The sequence below is a fragment of the Cryptomeria japonica genome, chromosome 7, assembly GCF_030272615.1.
Source record: "Cryptomeria japonica chromosome 7, Sugi_1.0, whole genome shotgun sequence".
NCBI lineage: Eukaryota > Viridiplantae > Streptophyta > Pinopsida > Cupressales > Cupressaceae > Cryptomeria > Cryptomeria japonica.
In genome coordinates, this window is record NC_081411.1 from 146,896,991 (window position 1) to 146,918,988 (window position 21,998).

Here is a 21,998-nt window from a genome sequence, read left to right on the forward strand (position 1 = left end):
TGTCTTTTAGGATTGGTCCTAATTATCATAGGAGTGAACTTGTTGATAGTAGATAAATGTGACTTATTAATAGTTATTTCTTCTCTTTATTGACTCTTTAGAACAAGTGATATTTAAGATACCTTGATAATCTAATTTGAAAGCATGGTCCAAGTTCTCTTTGTCAAGCCTCTTAAATATAAAGAATGATGATTCAAGAAATAAATCTAATTTCACATTAGAAAGTGTCATTTGTCAATATGTACATGTATTAGTTCATTCCTTCAAAATGAACCTAAAACTAAATGTTAAATAGCATACATATGTAAATCTCACCATTACAATAATAAAATCATGCTTTAAAACTTTACAAAAGGTAGACAATTGAACACTTTAATTAGTGCAACAATACGTTAAAATTAAAGAACATTGTCTACTGAAGATGAAACTAATAATTTTTATTTCACTTCCACTTTACTTTTATGATATTTTCCATTGCTTGAAATGGATTTCAAATTGCATTTATTTGATTAAGCTTTCATGTTATTAATTTTTGGGTGAATTTTATTCTTATAATATTTTGAATTTACAATTTAAAATATAATGACCACAACTTTTTATTTGATAAAAAATTTAATTTATAAAACTAATAATTTTTATTTCACTTTTTTCTTTATAATATTCTTCCTCCACTGATTTAAAGTTATGTCCTCCCTAAATAATGAACCCTTACATCTCTTTATATGACTTCAAGATAAATTATTTCCCGAACATATGGGGACCAGCTCAAATATTTTCTCTCCTTTCATACTGTACCTGCTCTAACATTTTCATACTGATTCGATAAAAACATCTTTTCATTTTTGCTTTTCCCAGCCATTTCTTCTCAATAAAGAAGATGCCGCTGTTGTCACGCTGTGAAGCGTGGCGAGCAGATCTTAGCTTTTGTTGGCTTTAAAAAGGTTGAACCATCACAGTTTCTTCCAGTATAAGCAAGCTAAGAAGAGAATTTAAATTATAACGGTGTTCACTTTAAGAGCTCAAATAACCAGAGAGAATAGATAGATTATAGTGTATGTACAAAAGATATAGCAGGATCTTTATGCCGAAAGCAGAGACTTTAGAGAGATTTGACATCGGTATATGCCACCTCTTCGCAGCCAGTCTTAAATTACACATTAAGTAACATATTAATTAAGTTTAGAGATTAGCAATTGCATTTTGGTGTGAAATGGGTACATTAAAGAGTTAGTAAGGAAGGTTAATTAAGGAAAATTTTGATATATTTTTTTCATACATTTGTGTTATACATGAGACCAATATGTAGGTCATTTAACAAATGATGTTGTTTGTGCAACAAAGGTCTCAATGGAAAAGTGATATATTTAAATCAACTATGCATCCACTTTAGAGATTCAAACATGACTATAACAAAACCTATAAATTAGCCTTCGTTACCAACAAGCTCATGTTATGTTTGCAATTGGGAGAGAGAGAGGGTGGGGGGCGAAGAAGACCAAGCAAGTGAGAAAGAGTAGTAAGGAGTTAGAGATGGAGAGGAAGATGGAGATGAAGAGGGAAAAGGAGAGGGATAGATAGAAATGAAAGAGATAAACATTTACACAGGGAGAAAAGAGAGATAGGAAGATAAATATAGAGATAGGAAGTGATATATAGAGATGAAAAAATATAGGGTTAGAGAGAGAAATAGAGAATAGATAGCCACTTTTATAGTGGTGGTCACTCGTATAAAAAGACAAGTTCTTAGGATAATCTAAGGCTCTCTTTTATCTTTCATAACTATTTTCTTTAAATTTTAAACTAAGTCAATGATGATATCTTAGAAGTAGACCAATCTCCTTCATTGTTCTACTTAATTAAGATGAACCAAATCAAAATATGTTCAAATATTTAGTATGAGATTTGATATCCAAACTGATAAATACAAAATGGTCCACATATTTCAATGTCCATGCTTTTCATGTCTCTCACCTTGCACGATCACTATTCTAGAACAAAACTTCATAATACACATGTATAACATAGGATTTTACATGATTGTTGAATTTGGCAAGAAACCACACCTTTCATGTCCAATTTAATAATTTAAATTTAAATTGATATCAAATGAGATTAATTAATTGCTAATGAAGTCAAGTAATTGACAAAAATATATATCTTAAAACTAATTGAATTTGATTTGTTTAAATTTTAGAGCTTGTATGTTAAGAACAATTGGATACCAAAAGAATTGTTTCAAATCAGTCAAAGAACCTCGATAGAAGTTGTATTCTTAAGATAATAGTTTTAAATTATGTTGTACTGCAAATATGAGAAAACTATTATAAATTTGTTCTCCATTACTAATTATAGATATTTGACTAATAAATATAATATAATTTTAGTTTTTTATTAGATAAATATATAATATATTTAATTTAGTATACAATTTATAATTTAATATTAACCTATATTTAATATTATTTTTTATAAATATAATATTTATATTTATTTATTATATATTATATTTTATAAATTATTAAATATAAAGATAATTTTTTATATTATATAATTAATACATGTAAAAAATAAATAAGTAAAACATATAATCAATGATAATAACAAGATTTTAAAAATAAACAATTGACCTAATCAAGATATAAGCATGCGTAATAGAGATATAAATTAGATTTCACTAAAGTAAACAATGCTAAAATTTAGATCTTTATTAAAGATAATGACTGAAAGAAATCACAATGAATAATAAATAATGGGTTGCATCATTGATGAAGCAGAAGTAGTTTTGCATTTTTTATTGTGCATCTCTACTCGTTCTTATGATGGGTCTGAAAGTTTCTAAATAAAATAATAATTGGAAAGCCTTAAAATTACAAGAGCTTTTAACGTTGAGAGTTCAAATATTCATTGTATGTATTATTTTTTTCCTTAAAGTATATATTATTATTTGTTTCCATATTCTTCAGCACTTTGGTATTAAAAGATAAACATCTAAAAAGTAATTCATATAGATTTAGGAAAAAAAATCGCTTTCTTAAATTGGATTTCACTAAAGTAAACAATGCTTAAATTTAGATCTTTATTAAATATAAAAACTTAAACAAATCACTATGAATAATAAAGAATGAGTTGCATCATTGATGAAGTAGAAGTAGTTTTGCATTTTTTTATGCATCTCTACTTGTTCTTACGATGGGTCTGAAAGCATCTAAATAAAATAATCACACGCAAGCCTAAAAAATGCAAGAATTTTAAATGTTGCAACTTCAAATATTCGTTGTATGTATTTTTTTTTCTTAAAGTATATATTATTATTGGTTTCCTATGCTTGAGCACTTTGGTATTAAAAGATAAACATTTCAAAAGTAATTCATATGGATTTAGGAAAAAAAGCGCTTTGTTAAATTGGATTTCACTAAAGTAAATAATGCTAAAATTTAGATCTTTATTAAAGATAAAGACTTAAACAAATCACGATGAATAATAAAGAATAAGTTGCATTATTTATGAAGTAGAAGTAGTTTTGCATTTTTTTATGCATCTCTACTTGTTCTTACTATGGGTCTGAAAGTTTCTAAATAAAATAATCCTGGGCAAGCCTAAAAAATGAAAGATCTTTTAATGTTGCAATTTCAAATATTCATTGTGTGTCACTTTGTCAAATTGGATTTTACTAAAGTAAACAATGCTAAAATTTAGATCTTTATTAAAGATAAAGACTTAAACAAATCATAATGAATAATAAAGAATGAGTTGCATCATTGATGAAGTAAAAATAGTTTTTAATGTATCATGGATTTTGGGTAGTAGCATTCCTTTACATTTTTAATAGTTGTGGTGGTTATTATTTTGTTTATATTTTCAATGATATAAATTAGTGATAAAAATTGGTGTTTTTTTTTTTATTTCATTGATGCAGAAGAAGACAATGATGATATTTCTATAAGACAGAATCTAAAGTCAACTCCTTAATTATCAAACATTTATATTTTATATTTTTCCTGAAAAGTAAGAGTTAAACATAAGAACTTATGTTGTAAAGGTAGTAAGTTTTAACATTTTACCTTTTTTTATTGAAGAGGGATAAAAGAAAAATTATGAATATTTAATTTTATTAAGTCATTTTATGACTTTTACAAGTTAGATTGTCTATTGTATGTAAATAAATAAAGAAATAAACTTGGTTTTTACATATGGAAACAACGGTCAATTTTAGAGTTCTTTGTAATATTTTCATCTTTAGTAATCTTGAGTATGTGATTTTTTTACTTTTCTTAATGTGCTTTAATTACATGTCCTTTTTTTCTAGTTCTATCGTGTATTGATCTATAATTTAATCTTGAATTGAAGTATTTTTTCTTTAAATCACCTTGATTATGCATTTCTTTCATTTTTTAGTCTATTTTTATTTATTAACCCATTTTTTTTTAGTAGTAGTTGTGTGTATTTATGTATGACTTTCAGCCTAAACTCTTTCTCTCCTTAATGTTATTTATTTGATGTTTTTTGAGAATTACTATGAGACCATTTATTTTTTTTATAAATTCATTTGGTTTCTTAGAAACCCTCACTATTACCTATTATTAAAAAAAGCATTGAAGAAGATTTTTTTCTGCATTTTCTAAGTTAAATTGCATGAAATTATAAATTTAATTATTTTTTCATCACATCAACATCATTTACAATATTATGACCCTTTATCATCCATAAAAATACACATAACATATTCATTCATCACATGTCATATACAATAACTAATTAAGTAAAAACATTGTTTTAGATATAATATTAAACTTATAAAAGTCTTAAAAAAGTAAGGATGAAATAGATAAAATAGTGTCAATTGCAAGAATCTTTAACATTTACTTGAATCTTAATATGCTTTATTTTTAATTTTCTTGATCTTAACTATCTCCCTACAAAACAAGAGATGCAAGCGTCGAGTTCCTGCAGAGTGGAAGCAAGTATAAACAATGAGTGAAAATGGATTTTGTAGGAATTGTTAAATTCTCAAGGCTTATTATACAATTTAAGTGCACTTGGTATGCAAGTTGTTTATGCATATGTTGAATTACTAAGTTCAAAATCATTAAGCTTGCTTAGAGGCCTACAAATGTAGTTTGATCTATTGTGATGAACCAAATTAAAAGATAGAGGTGATAACCTTTAAATAGTTGCAGCTGAAAAGTAAACAAAGTTTGAGAAATTGTAAGTACAGTCCTAAGACAAGGTAAGAAGGCATAATAAATTGATTCTCTAAGGATAGCTGGTAGTCAAAGAGAATAGAGTTTCAAGAGAAACATATATTAGGAAGCCAAGAAGACAGTCTAAAAGAAGTGCAAGATGATAGTGTAAAAGAGGAAGCATTCTTCTTGATAGTTATCCAGAGATGTGAAAATGCACTCTAGCTCAATTGAATTTTAATTCTTAAGAAATTGTCGAAAGAATATTTAGTTTGTAACAACTTTTAATTTCAAAGGTGAAATTTAGCTCTTCCTTATTTATTTCCATTTTCCTAATTCCACCTAATATGGTTTAAAACTCACCATTCCTCTTTCCAGATTCGTAAAATATATATAAGCTTTCTTATTTATACAAATTTGTGCTGCCTATAGTTGCAAGTTCAAATATTCATTGTATGTAAATTTTTTGCTTAAAGTATATATTATTATTTGATTCCATATGCTTGAGCACTTTGGTATTAAAAGATAAACATTTAAACAGTAATTCATATGGATCTAGGAAAAAAACTCATTTTGTTAAATTGGATTTCACTAAAGTAAACAATGTTTAAATTTAGATCTTTATTAAAGATTAAGACTTAAACAAATCACAATGAATAATAAAGAATGAATTGCATCATTGATGAAGTAGAAGTAGTTTTATATTTTTGTATGCATCTCTATTTGTTCTTACGATGTCTGGAAGTTTCTAAATAAAATAATCATGGGCCAGCCTAAAAAATGCAAGAACTTTTAATGTTGCAAGTTCAAATATTCATTGTATGTATTTTTTTAAAAAATAAATTCTATATTATTATTTGTTTCCCTATTCTTGAGAACTTTGGTATTTAAAGATAAACATTTAAAAAGTAATTTATATGGCTTTAGGAAAAAAATTCGCTTTGTTAAATTGGATTTCACTAAAGTAAACAATGCTAAAATTTAGATATTTATTAAAGATAAAGAATTAAACAAATCACAATGTATAATAAAGAATGAGTTGCATCATTGGTGAATTATAAGTTGTTTTGAATTTTTTTATGCATCTCTACTTGTTCTTACAATCAGTTTTAAAGTTCTATATAAAATAATCATGGGCAAGCCTAAAAAATGCAAGAACTTTTAATGTTGCAAGTTCAAATATTTGTTGTTGTATATGGTGAAAATGGATAACAATAAACAACAATATTGAAAGGCTAAAATGAATCCAACCACTAAACCCTAGCCTAACAATGAACAAAGATCCACCATAACATATGAAGATTACCTAAGACAATGCAAATAACTCAAAATCACAAAGATTATACCATCAGATGTCCAATAGGGTTTTGATCTCCCTTCTTCCTATCTCCATTGATCTTGCTTGATATATTTGCTCTTAGATTTTTGTATGCACAAGAGCTCAACAAAGAACGGAATGTGGTTGTAAGTGGAATGGTAGTGTAACCAAGTCCTCCAAAATCAGTCATTAGGGTTTGACAATGAAGAAAGCATCTCCTTAAATAGAAGACACAATATGAAATGGAGGGTTAAGATTGAGAGGTGTAAAAAGAGAGGTCGGCTAGGATTAGAGGGTAGGTAAAAGAAATACCAAAATAATGAAAGAGGTAGGTAGTGTATGAATTAAAAGATGAATGACATGTGTCATGTGTAGAAAAAGATAATGAATTAATTAAATAAATAAAGATTTATTTAATTACTAGAAGAAGTAGGACAATTAAATAAATAAAATATTTATTTAATTTAGAAAAGAGATAATTTAAATAAATAAATGTATTTATTTAAATGAGAAATAAGGCTAGAAGAGGATAAATGAATTAATTAAATAAATAAAAATTTATTTAATTAATAGAAGAATTAGGCTTAGATAATTAAATAAATAAAATATTTATTTAATTAAACATGACAATTTTGAGTGTCTATAGTTGTTTTCTTGAAGTATATATTATTATTTGGTTCCCTTTGCTTGAGCATTTTGGTATTAAAAGATAAATATTTCAAAAGTAATTCATATGGATTTAGGAAAAAAAATTGCTCTGTTAAATTGGATTTCACTAAAGTAAACAATGCAAAAATTTAGATCTTTATTAAAGATAAATACTTAAACAAATCACAATTAATAATAAATAATGAGTTGCATCATTGATGTAGTAGAAGTAGTTTTGCATTTTTTTATGTATCTCTACTCGTTCTTACGATGGGTCTAAAAGTTTCTAAATAAAATAATCATGGGCAAGCCTAACAAATGCAATAACTTTTAATGTTGCAAGTTCAAATATTCATTGTATCTATATTTTTTTTTCTTGAAGTGTATATTATTATTTGGTTCCCTATGTTTGGTCACTTTGGTATGAAAAGATAAACATTTAAAAAGTAATTCATATGGATTTAGGAAAAAAATTTGCTTTGTTAAATTGGATTTCACTAGAGTAAACAATGCTGAAATTTAGATCTTTATTAAAGATAAAGATTGAAACAAATCACAATGAATAATAAAAATGGGTTGCATCATTGATGAAGCATAAGTAGTTTCGCATTTTTTTATGCATCTCTACTTGTTTTTACAATGGGTTTGAAAGTTTTTAAATAAAATAATCATTGGAAAGCCTCAAAAATGGAAGAATTTTTAATGTTGAAAGTTCAATATTCATTGTATGTATTTTTTTTTCCCTTAAAGTATATATGATTATTTGTTTCCATATTCTTGAGCACGTTGGTATTAAAAGATGAGCATTTAAAAAGTAATTCATGTGGATTTAGGAAAAAAAATCGCTTTGTTAAATTGGATATCACTAAAGTAAACAATCCTTAAATTTAGATCTTTATTAAATAGAAAAACTTAAACAAATCACAATGAATAATAAAGAATGAGTTGCATCATTGATGAAATATTAGTAGTTTTGCATTTTTTTATGCATCTCTACTTGTTCTTATGATGGGTCCGAAAGCTTCTAAATAAATAATCATGCGCAAGCCTAAAAAATGCAAGAACTTTTAATGTTGCAAGTTTAAATATTCATTGTATGTATATTTTTTTCTTAAAGTATATATTATTATTGGTCTCCTATGCTTAAGCACTTTGGTGTTAAAAGATAAAAATTTAAAAAGTAATTCGTATGGATTTAGGGAAAAAAATCGCTTTGTTAAATTGGATCTCACTAAAGTAAATAAAGCTAAAATTTAGATCTTTATTAATGATAAAGACTTAAATACAAATCACAATGAATAATAAAGAATGAATTGTGCATCATTGATGAATTAGAAGTAGTTTTGCATTTTTTTATGCATCTCTACTTGTTCTTACAATGGGTCTGAAAAGTTTCTAAATAAAATAATCATGGGCAAGCCTAAAAAATGCAAGAACTTTTAATGTTGCAATTTCAAATATTCATTGTATGTCACTTTGTTAAATTGGATTTTACTAAAGTAAACAATGCTAAAATTTAGATCTTTATTAAAGATAAAGACTTAAACAAATCATAATGAATAATAAAGAATGAGTTGCATCATTGACGAAGTAAAAGTAGTTTTGCATTTATCATGGTTTTTGGGTAGTAGCATTCCTTTGCATTTTTAATAGTTGTGGTGCTTATTATTTTATTTATATTTTCAATGATATAAATTAGTGACCAAAATTGGTGTTTTTTAATTTTTTTATTTCATCAATGCAGAAGATGACAATGATGATATTTCTATAAGAAAGAATCTAAATTCCACTCCTTAAAAGAAAAATTATGAATATTTAATTTTATTAAGTCATTTTACGGGCTTTAAAGGTTGGATTGTCTATTGTATGTAAATAAATAAAGAAATAAACTTGGTTTTTACATATGGAAACAATGGTAAATTTTAGAGTTCTTTGTAATATTTTCATCTTTAGTAATCTTGAGTATGTGATTTTTTTAATTTTCTTAATGTGCTTTAATTACATGCCCTTTTACTAGTTCTATTGTGTATTGATCTATAATTTAATCTTAAATTGAAGTATTTTTTCTTTAAACCACCTTGATTATGCATTTCTTTCATTTTTTAGTCTATTTTTATTTATTAACCCCTTTTTAGTAGTAGTTGTGTGTATTTATGTATGACTTTCACCCTAAACTATTTCTCTCCTTAATGTTATTTATTTGATGGTTTTTGAGAATTACTATGAGACCATTTATTTTTTTGTATAAATTCATATGGTTTCTTAAAAAACCCTCACTGTTACCTATTATTAAAAAAAGCATTGAAGAAGAATTTTTTCTGCATTTTCTAAGTTAAATTGCATTAAATTATAAATTTAATTATTTTTTCATTACATCAACATCATTTACAATATTATGACATTTTATCATCCATAAAAATACACATAACATATTCATTCATCACATGTCGTATATAGATAATTAATTAAGTAAAAACATGGTTCTAGATATAATATTAAACATATAAAAGTCTAAAAAAAGTAAGAATGAAATGGATAAAATAGTGTCAATTGCAAGAATCGTTAACATTTACTTGAATCTTAATATTCCTTATTTTTAATTTTCTTGATCTTAACTATCTCCCTACAAAACAAGAGACACAAGCGTCGAGTTCCTGCTGAGTGGAAGCAAGTATAAGAAATGAGTGAAAATGGATTTTGTAGGAATTGTTAAATTCTCAAGGCTTATTATACAATTTAAGTGCACTTGGTATGTAGGTTGTTTTTGTATATGTTGAATTACTAAGTTCAAAATCATTAAGCTTGCTTAGAGGCCTCCAAATGTAGTTTTATATATTGTGATGATCCAAATTAAAAGACAGAGTACATACTGCCAAAATCTAATTTAACATCTAGAGAGGCGATAACCTTTAGAAATAGTTGCAGCTGAAAAGTAAACAAAGTTTGAGAAATTGTAAGTACTGTCAGAAGCCAAGGTAAGAAGGCATAATAGATTGATTCTCTAAGGATAGCTGGTAGTCAAAGAGGATAGAGTTTCAAGAGAAACAAATATTAGGAAGCCAAGAAGACAGGCTAAAAGAAGTGCAAGATGATAGTGTAAAAGAGGAAGCATTCTTCTTGATAGTTATCCAGAGATGTGGAAATGCACTCTAGCTAAATTGAATTTTAATTCTTAAGAAATTGTCGAAAGAATATTTAGTTTGTAACAACTTTTAATTTGAAGGTTGAAATTTTTAGTGTAGCATAGTTAATTTTCATGTATAGTTGTCAAACAAAATATTGAATATGCAAACAATTTCCTCCTTAATCCTATGATGACACTAATAAAAAATATTTTTTATTATTTTCCACAATTTTTAAATTCCTAATTTTTAAAATATAATTTTAAATTATGACCATTCATATGATTATCCTCCATATCCTCCATAGAATAAAATTAAAAGATCTTTAACTTCAACTTTTTATTCATTCTAGATGATTGATTTTATCCACCTTATATTTGTATAAACATTACTAGTTTCCTAAAGAAGATCTGTAATGTTAAAAAGCCTAAACTGAAATGTACATTTTAATTAAATTGTAACATATTCATTGTCATCACATCCATGATAAAACAAATTAAAAATCCAAAAGGAGAGACTATATGGACATATCAAATGTATATACATGTATATTTAATAAGCAATCAAACTTGGAAGTTTTGACAAGTCACAATTGAATCACATGTTCAAGTCCAAGTGTCAAAAGTAAAATATATACTTGACAAACCCTATTCAACACCATGTCTAAATGCATTGTAAGCCTTCCATGTATCATGGTAATAAAAAAAAAATTGTGATATTTATCATTGGCTTATATTTCTCCTTTAGCATATCATTGCTTAAGCGAAGCATATGAAAAGAAGTCTATAAAGGGTAAGTGCAAGAAGTTGCGTCAACTTTTTGGCCAAAAAGTGGAATTTTTTTCCCTTTTTTTTTGATTTCGTCCCATTTGACCTAAATATTTGAGGCACTTAAAGGATGATTCTTGAAAAAAATTTAGTAATATAAAATGTAGTGCTTGAAGTCTACTTTCCAAATATGTAATTTTTAAATAAATAAAAAAGCAAACAGGATCCCGTTCTTTATTGCAAATTATTAAAAAAAAAAAAAAGCAAACAAGATCCCGTTTGCTTTTACCATTAATTGTTTTTTTTAAATTGTATAAATATATGATCATTTAACATAATAAAACATGTCAATTCAAATGGGCGAGTTTTTACATGATATATTATGATCTAGTTGTCCTTTGGATGCTTTTTGGTTCCAATTTTAGATCCATTTTTTGAAGGTGGCATTTATTGCATAAGTTTTTAGTCATGGGGTCTAAACAACATCAGAAGAAGAAACAAAGGAGGAAATTGACCATCGAGGAAATTCAAGAAGAACGAGAGAGGGAGGCCAAACGTCAAAGGGATAGAAGAATGACGATTCAACAAATGAAAAATCTCAATGCTTCTGGATCCACAACAATGGAAGAGACAAACATTCAAGATGATGCCTTGGGGGATCAGATGGACGTAGATGATGCAATTATGGATGATGATGATGTGAATGAAATAATTATGAAGAATATTCCAAGTACAACATCCTCAAATCGAGGTACATCTTCAAATTATCCAGGTACATCTTCAAATCCTTCTCTGCAAGACATGGATAATGTTATTATAGGTGATATTCATATTGCTGATTTAGTAGAAGCTGGATATACCAATGTTGAGATTGATAGAATTGTCCATGAAAATGAAAACCTTCATGTTGGTAAAGATGAAATTATTTTGATTGTTGAAACTAAAAATCCTTTTGAACATGATGAAAATGAAAATCCTCCAATTGTTGAAGATCAGGGAAACTTTTTTATAAAAATTAAAAATAATGTTTTGGATAATCTTCCTAGTAAGATTTCTTCGAGACAGATAAGAACATATGCCAATAGAATATACAAAGATTTTTTTATTGAAAAAAACTTGCAATTCAATGTCAACTTATGATGCAATTGATGAGAATATGGAAAATGAGAAAAGTGATGAAATAAATAGGCATCTATGTGAAACCAGAAAAAAGATGAATCTGTTAAGCATGTTATGTCTACTATTGCAAGTGCCATTGAATCTATTGGTACAACAAGTCGATCTAAAGATAAGAATGCAGTGCGATGAGCTATAACAACTGCCATAGTGAGTAAAGCAACCTTGAATAAAAGGATGGTAAGCAACATTAGTGGAATTTTAAAGATGCATCCTAAAACATTGGTTAGAGCAGCTAAAAGAAGAGAAAGTATTGAAAGTGATCCAATCAGCCAAAGTTGGAGTTTTAGTGGTAGACTTTGCAGGTCAGATATGAAATTGAATATTGAAGTGAAATCTTTGGTTGAAAAGTTTTGGCATGATAATACAAGGGTATCATCTAATGCTAGAGATGTTCTAAAGTTGAGAGTGAGGTGTAAAATTCATGACCCTCATCCAAAACACCTATTAGACACAACTCAAACTGAATTTTATAGAAAATTTTTGGATGAAGTTTCGTTACCTGGAAATATCATTATAAGTCAAAGATCATTTGAAAAATGAATGCCCTGGTATGTAAAAATTAACAAGCAAAGAGTCTCTTGTTGTTGTAAAACACACGTGCAATTTCATTACTATTATGATATTTTTTGATACATACGTTGTGTTCTGCATAGTAACATGCTTATCTAGGAATGTGGTATTGATATGCCACCTGAACCAATCAAAGAATTTGTAGCAAGTTTATTTTGTCAAAGAGCTGATGGACAATTATTTTATTTACATTCATGTATCTCTAAACAATGTTCTAGTTGTGACAATTTTTCGTCACTAGTAGAATGTATGCATGAGAGTAGTGAAACTGATTTTGGACAACAGCTAGTGGATGTTAGAAGATTTAAGAATGTTGAGTATCCCTTAAAGGATGGGAAAACATGAAAGCATGTCGATTTAATCAGAGAGAAGGTTAGTGTACATGCATTCATGTCAGAATTTAAAAGTAATATTGTACCAAAATATGTGACACACTCTCAACATGCTAGATGGCTTGATTCTCAATTTTGCACATGTAGAAATACATTTCCAGGTGGAAGTATACTATCAGTGGTGGAATTTGTAGAAAACTATACTCTTAAGCCACAAGAGGAAATTCAATCTTAATATTATAATTCCACTGAAGTTGCTATTTTTGTTCATATTGTTTATAGACATGCAGATGATTGCATGGAGGATGATAGAAAAATCCTAAGGGAGTATCATTTCTATGTGAGTGATAATAGGATGCATTCATCAGAGTTTTTTCAATATTGTTTCAGCATATTTTATAGAAATATAAGAGAAAGAGGAATCCAGATGACAGAACATCTTATATGGTCAGATAATTGTATTGGACAATTCAAGAATGCTCGAATGTTTTACTGGTTAAGCAGGGCTCACAAGGAATACAATATCCAACATATATGGAGTTTTTTTGAAGTTGGACATGGCAAAGGAGAACATGATGGAGCTAGTGCATGTGTTAAAAGAATTCTTGCTAGAGAGCAATTAAAATTTGAAGAAAATGTAAAATTTAAAGATGCACGTGCAATTGTAGATTGGTGCAACACAACCTTATCTATTGGATCAAGCATGAACTCTACAATTCAACGATTCTTTTGGTTAGTTGAAGAGGAAAACATTATGCCGAAACTTGATTGTGAGACAATTAGTGGATCGGAGAAATGGCATTCATTTAAGAGTTCAAATGCAAGCACATGGACTATATGGATAAGGGAACTTGCATGTTTTTGTCAGTTTTGTATTATAGGTGATTCTGATGTATGTGAGAATACTAAATGGGTTGAAGATTGGAATCAAAGATCATTGACTCCTACTCAAGCACAAGATCAGATTAACACAATTGAAGATAATGATGAGCTATTTGCATCAGATGATTGTGATCGTGTTTCAGACCTTGTACAGAAAGGTAATCATTTTTTATTATTTTGTTGGCCATTTAATAAAATTAGTTTCAAAATTTTGTATATTTAGTGTAAATTAAAAATTGCATTTATTAATTCTAAATTGTGATAATGCATTAATTTTTTGTTTGTCTAGGACATGTGTATGTTGTTGTTGCACCTGAGGACAATGAAGAGGAAACTGAATATTGGTTGGCTCGATGTGTTGAGACTAAACACAAACTAGTTAATCCTCGAGAAGATGACGATGGTTTTCATTATCCGACTGGTTCAGTGGTAGTTGTTGGAACTTGGCTAAGGAAATATTTGACAAGGAAGAATAGTTTGTCTGCTTTTGAAGATTATGAAACACATAAGAAGATAATACACTACTCACATTTGATTGTTGCAACAAATATACAACTAGTGAGATATCACAACAAACCTAGTAATAAGAACTTGTGGACAATTTCTATGGAAGATCACGAGACAATTATAGATGCTTTGGGAAAAAGAGAGGATGCAGATGGTACAATGGAATAAGTATTTAAATAAAGAGGTATGTATACATGTTAAATGTATGTATGTATATATTGTGTACATGTATAATTTCTTTTTATTACATACCATTTGATTATATAGATGGTTTAAATATTATTGTCTGATATATAGGTTCATCCCCTTATTGAGAGCTCTTACACAATTGTGTTACATGTAATGGAATAAGTATTTAATATATAGTGGTATGTATACTTGTTTTAAAATTATGTATGTCTTTTGAAATGATTTAAATTGATATTATAAAATGCTTTTTAAATATATATACCTGTTTTCATAATTGATTTAAAATGTGAACTTGACCGTTTTGCACTTCCATCTAGATTCTAATTTTTTTTGTCCTTATTATTTTGATCCCCTTAAGCCACATGTCCCAATTGTACACCCATCCCCTTAAGCTGAGTCATGTCCTAATCAATTATTTTCCCCTTAAGCCATGTCCTATAATTTACTTCAAATGATCCTCTTTTAAGGCACATATCCTATTTCTAGTTTGATCCCCATAAGCCACATGTCCCAAGTGTACACCCATCCCCTTAAGCCGAGTCATGTCCTAATCAATTAATCTCCCCTTAAACCATGTCCTACAATTTACTTCAAATGATCCTCTTTTAAGGCACATGTCCTATTTCTAGTTTGATCCCCTTAAGCCACATGTCCCAATCATACACCCATCCCCTTAAGTCGAGTCATGTCCTAATCAATTAATTTCCCCTTAAGTCATTTCCTATAATTTACTTCAAATGATCCTCTTTTAAGCAACATGTCTTATTTCTAGTTTGATCCCCTTAAGCCACATGTCCCAATTGTACACCCATGCCCTTAAGCCGAGTCATGTCCTAATCAATTAATTTCCCCTTAAGCCATGTCCTATAATTTAGTTCAAATGATCCTCTTGTAAGGCACATGTCCTATTTCTAGTTTGATCCCCTTAAGCCACATGTCCCAATCGTACACACATCCCCTTAAGCCGAGTCATGTCCTAATCAATTAATTTCCCCTTAATTCATGTCCTATAAGTTACTTCGAATGATCCTCTTTTAAGCAACATGTCTTATTTCTAGTTTGATCCCCTTAAGCCACATGTCCCAATTGTACACCCATGCCCTTAAGCTGAGTCATGTCCTAATCAATTAATTTCCCCTTAAGCCATGTCCTATAATTTATTTCAAATGATCCTCTTCTAAGGCACATGTCCTATTTCTAGTTTGATCCCCTTAAGCCACATGTCCCAATCATACACCTATCCCCTTAAGCCAAGTCATGTCCTAATCAATTAATTTCCCCTTAAGTCATGTCCTATAATTTACTTCAAATGATCCTATTTTAAGCAACATGTCTTATTTCTAGTTAGATCCCCTTAAGCCACATGTCCCAATTGTACACCCATGCCCTTAAGCTGAGTCATGTCCTAATCAATTAATTTCCCCTTAAGCCATGTCCTATAATTTAGTTCAAATGATCCTCTACATGTGGTGGAGTATCAAATACCATCTGCCATCGATCCCAAAAATTATCGGCCATGTCTCGATGTGTACACCACCCCATGGATATGCGGGATTTGTTTGGTGGAATGGGTTCACCTATGATGGGGTTTGAAAAATATGGAACAAGGTGAGATTTGTCTATTCTTAGGTTAAAAAGTTCCTTATAGGAGAGGCCATCAGAATAAAACTAGCGTCTCTCCTCTCTCCATGCTCGATGTGAATCGAACTCTGCATCTATAGACCTAACTACATCAATAACGTTTTGCATCTTTGGTGCATGTGTGGGGATATATGTGGTGCTCTAAGGATCTCATTAACTTTCCCTTGTATGAAAACAACATTCTCATCAATAATGGCTCAAAATCGACCCTCAGTAGAATCAGGAGGTGGAGGATGATGATCAGGTGGGGGTGGGGGTGGAGGTGGAAGAGGAGGTGGGGGTGGAGGTGGTGCACCATGGGTAGGATCATCTGGGGGGGGTTTGCTCAGGCCCTGTTGCATTAAGCAAATCTTCTATATCAAACACATCCATGTGATGATGTGTATGTAATCTGATCTCTGCATATATATATACACTTGATACATTTAATTAAAGATCAAATAAAAATTTAAAATCTAACTTTTGAAACTAAAACATGAATTTAAATTACAAATAATTTTAAAACATGTACAATCTGCATATATATATACATTGTAAACATATATATACATATGCAAAAGTTCTACAAACAAATAAATGATAAAAAATTTAATGTGTACATTTGAAATCAAGAACATCCATGATTTTACATATAATATATATGATCATGTACATAAGAATTTAAAATTTAACATCTACATGAAAATGTTTGTAATTAATCATCAAGTGACACACATGACTTAAGGGGATTGGCCTATAGTTAGGACACGTGGCTTAAGGGGGTCAAACTAGAAATAGGATAATTTTGGCTTAAGGGGATAGGCCTAAATAGGTCGTAATTAAATTTAGCATCTAGAAATTTTGTAATTAATCATTTAAGACACACGAATTAAAAAGATTGGCCTAACTAGGACAATTGGCTTAAGGGGGCAGGCCTAATTAGGATGTATGTTAATAGATTGGCTTAAGGGGATAGATTGAATATATGTTAATAGGGGAATTGTCGTAATAGTATGTTAAGAGGCCCATATGGTTGTAAATATAGTTAATTTAATGTACTTAGAATAGGAATTTCAAATTTACCATCTACAAATTATAGGATGTATGTGGCTTAAGGGGACAAGCCTAAATTATAGGATGTACGTGCATTTCCTAATTACATGTGTCTTAAGGGGACATGGTCGAAATTAAATTACATTTGATCATAATTAAGTTTAATAAATTGAATATATAGTTAATAGGACCTATTTCATACTATTTAATATATATGGCATTTAATAATATATATAGTTAATAGGTCCTGGTATGTTAAAAGGGGAATTGTTGTAATAGTATGTTAAGAGGCCCGTATGGTTGTAAATATACTTAATTTAATGTACTTAGAATAGGAATTTCAAATTTACCATCTACAAATTATAGGATGTATGTGGCTTAAGGGGACAAGCCTAAATGATAGGATGTAGGTCCATTTCCTAATTACATGTGTCTTAAGAGGACATGGTCGAAATTAAATTACATTTGATCATAATTAAGTTTAATAAATTGAATATATAGTTAATAGGACCTATTTCATGCTATTTAATATACATGGCATTTAATAATATATATAGTTAATAGGTCCTAGTACATGTTAAAAGGGGAATTGTCATAATAGTATGTTAAGAGGCCCGTATGGTTGTAAATATAGTTAATTTAATGTACTTAGAATAGGAATTTCAAATTTAGCATCTACAAATTATAGGATGTATGTGGCTTAAGGGGACAAGCCTAAATTATAGGATGTACATGCATTTCCTAATTACATGTGTCTTAAGGGGACATGGTCAAAATTAAATTACATTTGATAATAATTAAGTTTAATAAATTGAATATATAGTTAATAGGACCTATTTCATCCTATTTAATATATATGGCATTTAATAATATATATAGTTAATAGGTCCTAGTATGTTAAAAGGGGAATAGTCGTAATAGTATGTTAAGAGGCCCGTATGGTTCTAAATAGTTGATTTAATGTACTTAGAATAGAAATTTCAAATTTAGCATCTACAAATTATAGGATGTATGTGGCTTAAGGGGAGAGGCATACATTATAGGATGTATGTGGCTTAAGGGGACATGCCTAGAAATTATAGGATGTACGTGCAACATTTCCTAATTACATGTGTCTTAAGGGGACATGGTCGAAATTAAATTTAATTTGAGCATAATTAAGTTTAATAAATTGAATATATAGTTAATAGGACCTATTACATGATATTTAAGAGGCCCGTATGGTTGTAATTAGTTAATTTCATGTAAGTTTAGAATAAGAATTTCAAATTTAGCATCTACAAATTTTGTAATTAATCATTTAAGACACATGACTTAAAGGGATTGGGCTAATTAGGATGTATGTGGCTTAAGATGATAGGCCTAATTAGGATGTATGTGGCTTAATACCATCTACCTAGATTGTAGGATGTATGTGGCAAGTAAAGGAAAGAAGATTTACTTTAAATATAGGACACACATGTGGCTTAAGGGGATCATTTTATAAGGTCCTACTATATACAAATATTTAATAGGTCCTAGCATACATTTTAAAAGGTCCTAGTATACATATAGTTTATAGGTCCTAGTATACATATAGTTGAGGGGATCATTTTATAAGAAGATTTACTTTAAATATAGTTAATAGGTCCTAGTATACATTAAAATGGGTATGATTGTAATAGTATGTTTTAAGAGGGGTATAGTCGTAATTAGTTAATTAGTTAATTTAATGTACTTAAGACACCTGACTTAAGGGGATGGACGTATGTACACAATATAGGAGATCTTATGTGGTCAAATTGGGTCATAAGGGGTACATGTTGTGTACATAAATGTTAAAAAAGTGGCATGTGTGTGATGGGCTTTTAGGACCACATTGTGTTGTAAGGGGTAACACATGTGTTCTGACGCAAGCGTGACCCCTTAGGACCACATATGAGCCCTTTTAACATCCTATACTTAGTGTATGCAATATACCCCAACTACTAGGATGGTTAAAATGGTCATATGTGGTCCTAAGGGGTCACACATGTGTTCTAACATATGCGTGACCCCTTAGGACTAGATTATGACCCATTAGAACATAATGTGGTCCTAGTAAAGGCTTGTCACACACATGCACACATTCTAACTCAAGGTATAATATAGACATGGCTCAAACTAAATTATAGGACAAATGTGGCTTAAAAGGGGAATGAATTTGAAAATAGAAGATGGCTTAAGGGGATACACGCATGTGTTCTACAATGTACATGTGCGACCCCATGGGATCGTGCATAGTGTCCTAAGGGGTCATGTATGTGATCCTAAGGGGTCACACATGTACATTAGAATGTGCATGCATGACCCCTTAAGACCACATACATGACCCCTTAAGACCACATACATGACCCCTTTGGACACTATGGCTAATCCTATGGGGTCATATGTGGTCATAAGGGGTTGGATATGATGTGATCCTATGTGGTCATAAGGGGTATGTTGTATACAATTTAAAGATGTTTTAAATAGTTTCATTTTTGTTGTAATTTTTTGGTTTTGGTTTTCATTTTCATTTTTGTTTTGATGTTGTAAATTAAATGTTTTGGTTTTGATTTTTTTGGGGGGTTTTCGTTTCGTTGAAAAAAAATCCTAATCTAATCAATTCATAAAAAAAATTCAAACTAAATTTAACTAATTTTTAAAATAAAAACATACTTTTCTAATTAAAAAAAATTATTGAGCTAAAAAACATTTTTTTCTAACCCAAAAAATAAATTTAAAACTAAAAATTATTAACAAAAAAAATAATTTTTAAATTAAAAATCTATTTTTTTAACTAAAACATTAATCTAAACATGAATTATTGAATAAAAATGGGTGTTGGGCATACCTGGAAGACTAGAAGGCGGGTTGCTGGCAATTCCTGTGAGGGCTCCACTCCTTGAATTGGGATCCTGTATGCCAAAAATGAACCGCATTTCGTTAAAAAAAAATTATATATTCAAAACAGGATCCCATTTCATTTCAACATGGGATCTCGTTTCGTTTTCAACATGGGATCCCGTTTCGTTTTCAACACGGGATCCCGGGGCCCACGGGATCCTGTTTGATTTTAGGCTCGGGATGCGGAGAGCCAACAGGATCCTGATTCGTCTCCTATTCTTTCCACCCGATTTTGACTTTTTTAACTATGGCCAAAACTTCCACATTAAGTGGACACAACTTCTTGCACTTACCCTAAATTACAGAAATTGTTGAAGCTCATTGTACAGGGACTTATGAGATCGATACCCTGACTGCCAGTCATTTATCCTAATAATCTAATTTATTACACAAATCCTATCTTTGGCTCACGTTGTGAAATTTCTAGAAATTGAATTTGAGTTTGTTACCATTATAAAGATAGAATATCAATGTGTGTTTGGTTTATAAAGTTCTTATTACTGGGTTTCATTGAAAGAAATATATGTCCTGTTTCACTACTATTATTTAGGCATTATATCAGATTTGTGATTTTATGAGTTGCTGGAGACAGTTGTTGAACATAGAGAAAACAAGGTGTAATCTGTTATAACTTGTTTGAGCTAATTCCTTGCATCTATGTATGGCTATAATAGATTATGGAACAACATTACTAGCTTCAGTTTGAATATCTCAGAAATAAAGATCATCAAAGTACTTTTGTTGTTAATATCTTTGACATTAGATTGCAAATTAGTGTCCTTTCTTTGTCAAATTTCAGAAATAAAGATCAACAAAGTACCTCTATTGTTAATATCTTTGAGATTAGATTGCAAGTTAGTGTCCTTTCTTTCTAATTATTTTATGGACATCAATACCATCTAAATATGAAAGCATAGAATCAGTAACTATGATATACATGCATACCTGAAACTCCTCACCAGTAATACAAGTTAAAAGCAGAGCATACAAAATATATTTTTGGGGTAAAAAATGAAGGTCAGTTTTAGTAGAGATTTTACATTTTCCTAATTTTTTTTCAAGTATTTTGCTTTGAGGGCTGATGATGTGTCTCCATGTATTATACCTTTTTGACTGTTGATATGACATGTGAATCCATCTAGTTGTGAACCAAATTACTTGGCTTAATCTTTGTCAACTATCTCTAATCCACGATCTATTCTGTTCCAGCAATTCTGTTCTGGATTTCTCCCGTGACAGTCATATTTGTTTCAAATTGGAATATCTTCCACTAGTTTTGATAATTTAGAGCCACATGCCTAGAGTTGATACATCCATTTTCAATAGTTGTCATCCTCAGTTCAAATACCAAGGGGTGGTGGATGTTTGCTATTCATGTTCATATTTTATTTGCATGCAGCTGCATCACTGGTTGTGTATTGCATAGTGAATTGTTTTAAAAAAAATTGAAATGACATCAAATGGAATAGCTTGACATAAAATTGTTGCCTTCACTATAGTTCCATGACATATTCCATGACATATTGTCATTGATGGCAACTAACTAGCAATCATTTGGTAACTCACCAGCACCGACAATAGACTTCTACATACACTGACAGGCACTTCACTGACAACAACAACAATGCATATCAACACTCAAGCCGACATGGAATAAACTTTTATTTATTGTTTTATAATGTAATTATCTCTTGTAAAAGCCAACATGGCATATTGTAAAAGAC

The 21,998-nt window shown here is 29.5% G+C and overlaps 1 protein-coding gene across 1 annotated transcript in view; it reads right to left on the reverse strand.

The window, feature by feature from the left end:
• LOC131038017 (uncharacterized) overlaps positions 1-20,309 on the reverse strand; it is a 42,185-nt gene extending 21,876 nt beyond the window's left edge. Inside the window, exon 1 of the mRNA XM_057970282.2 lies at positions 20,222-20,309. Within this exon, the coding sequence (XP_057826265.2) occupies positions 20,222-20,309 (88 nt within the window). The remainder of the gene's footprint in view (positions 1-20,221) is intronic.
• Positions 20,310-21,998: the final 1,689 nt, after the last annotated feature.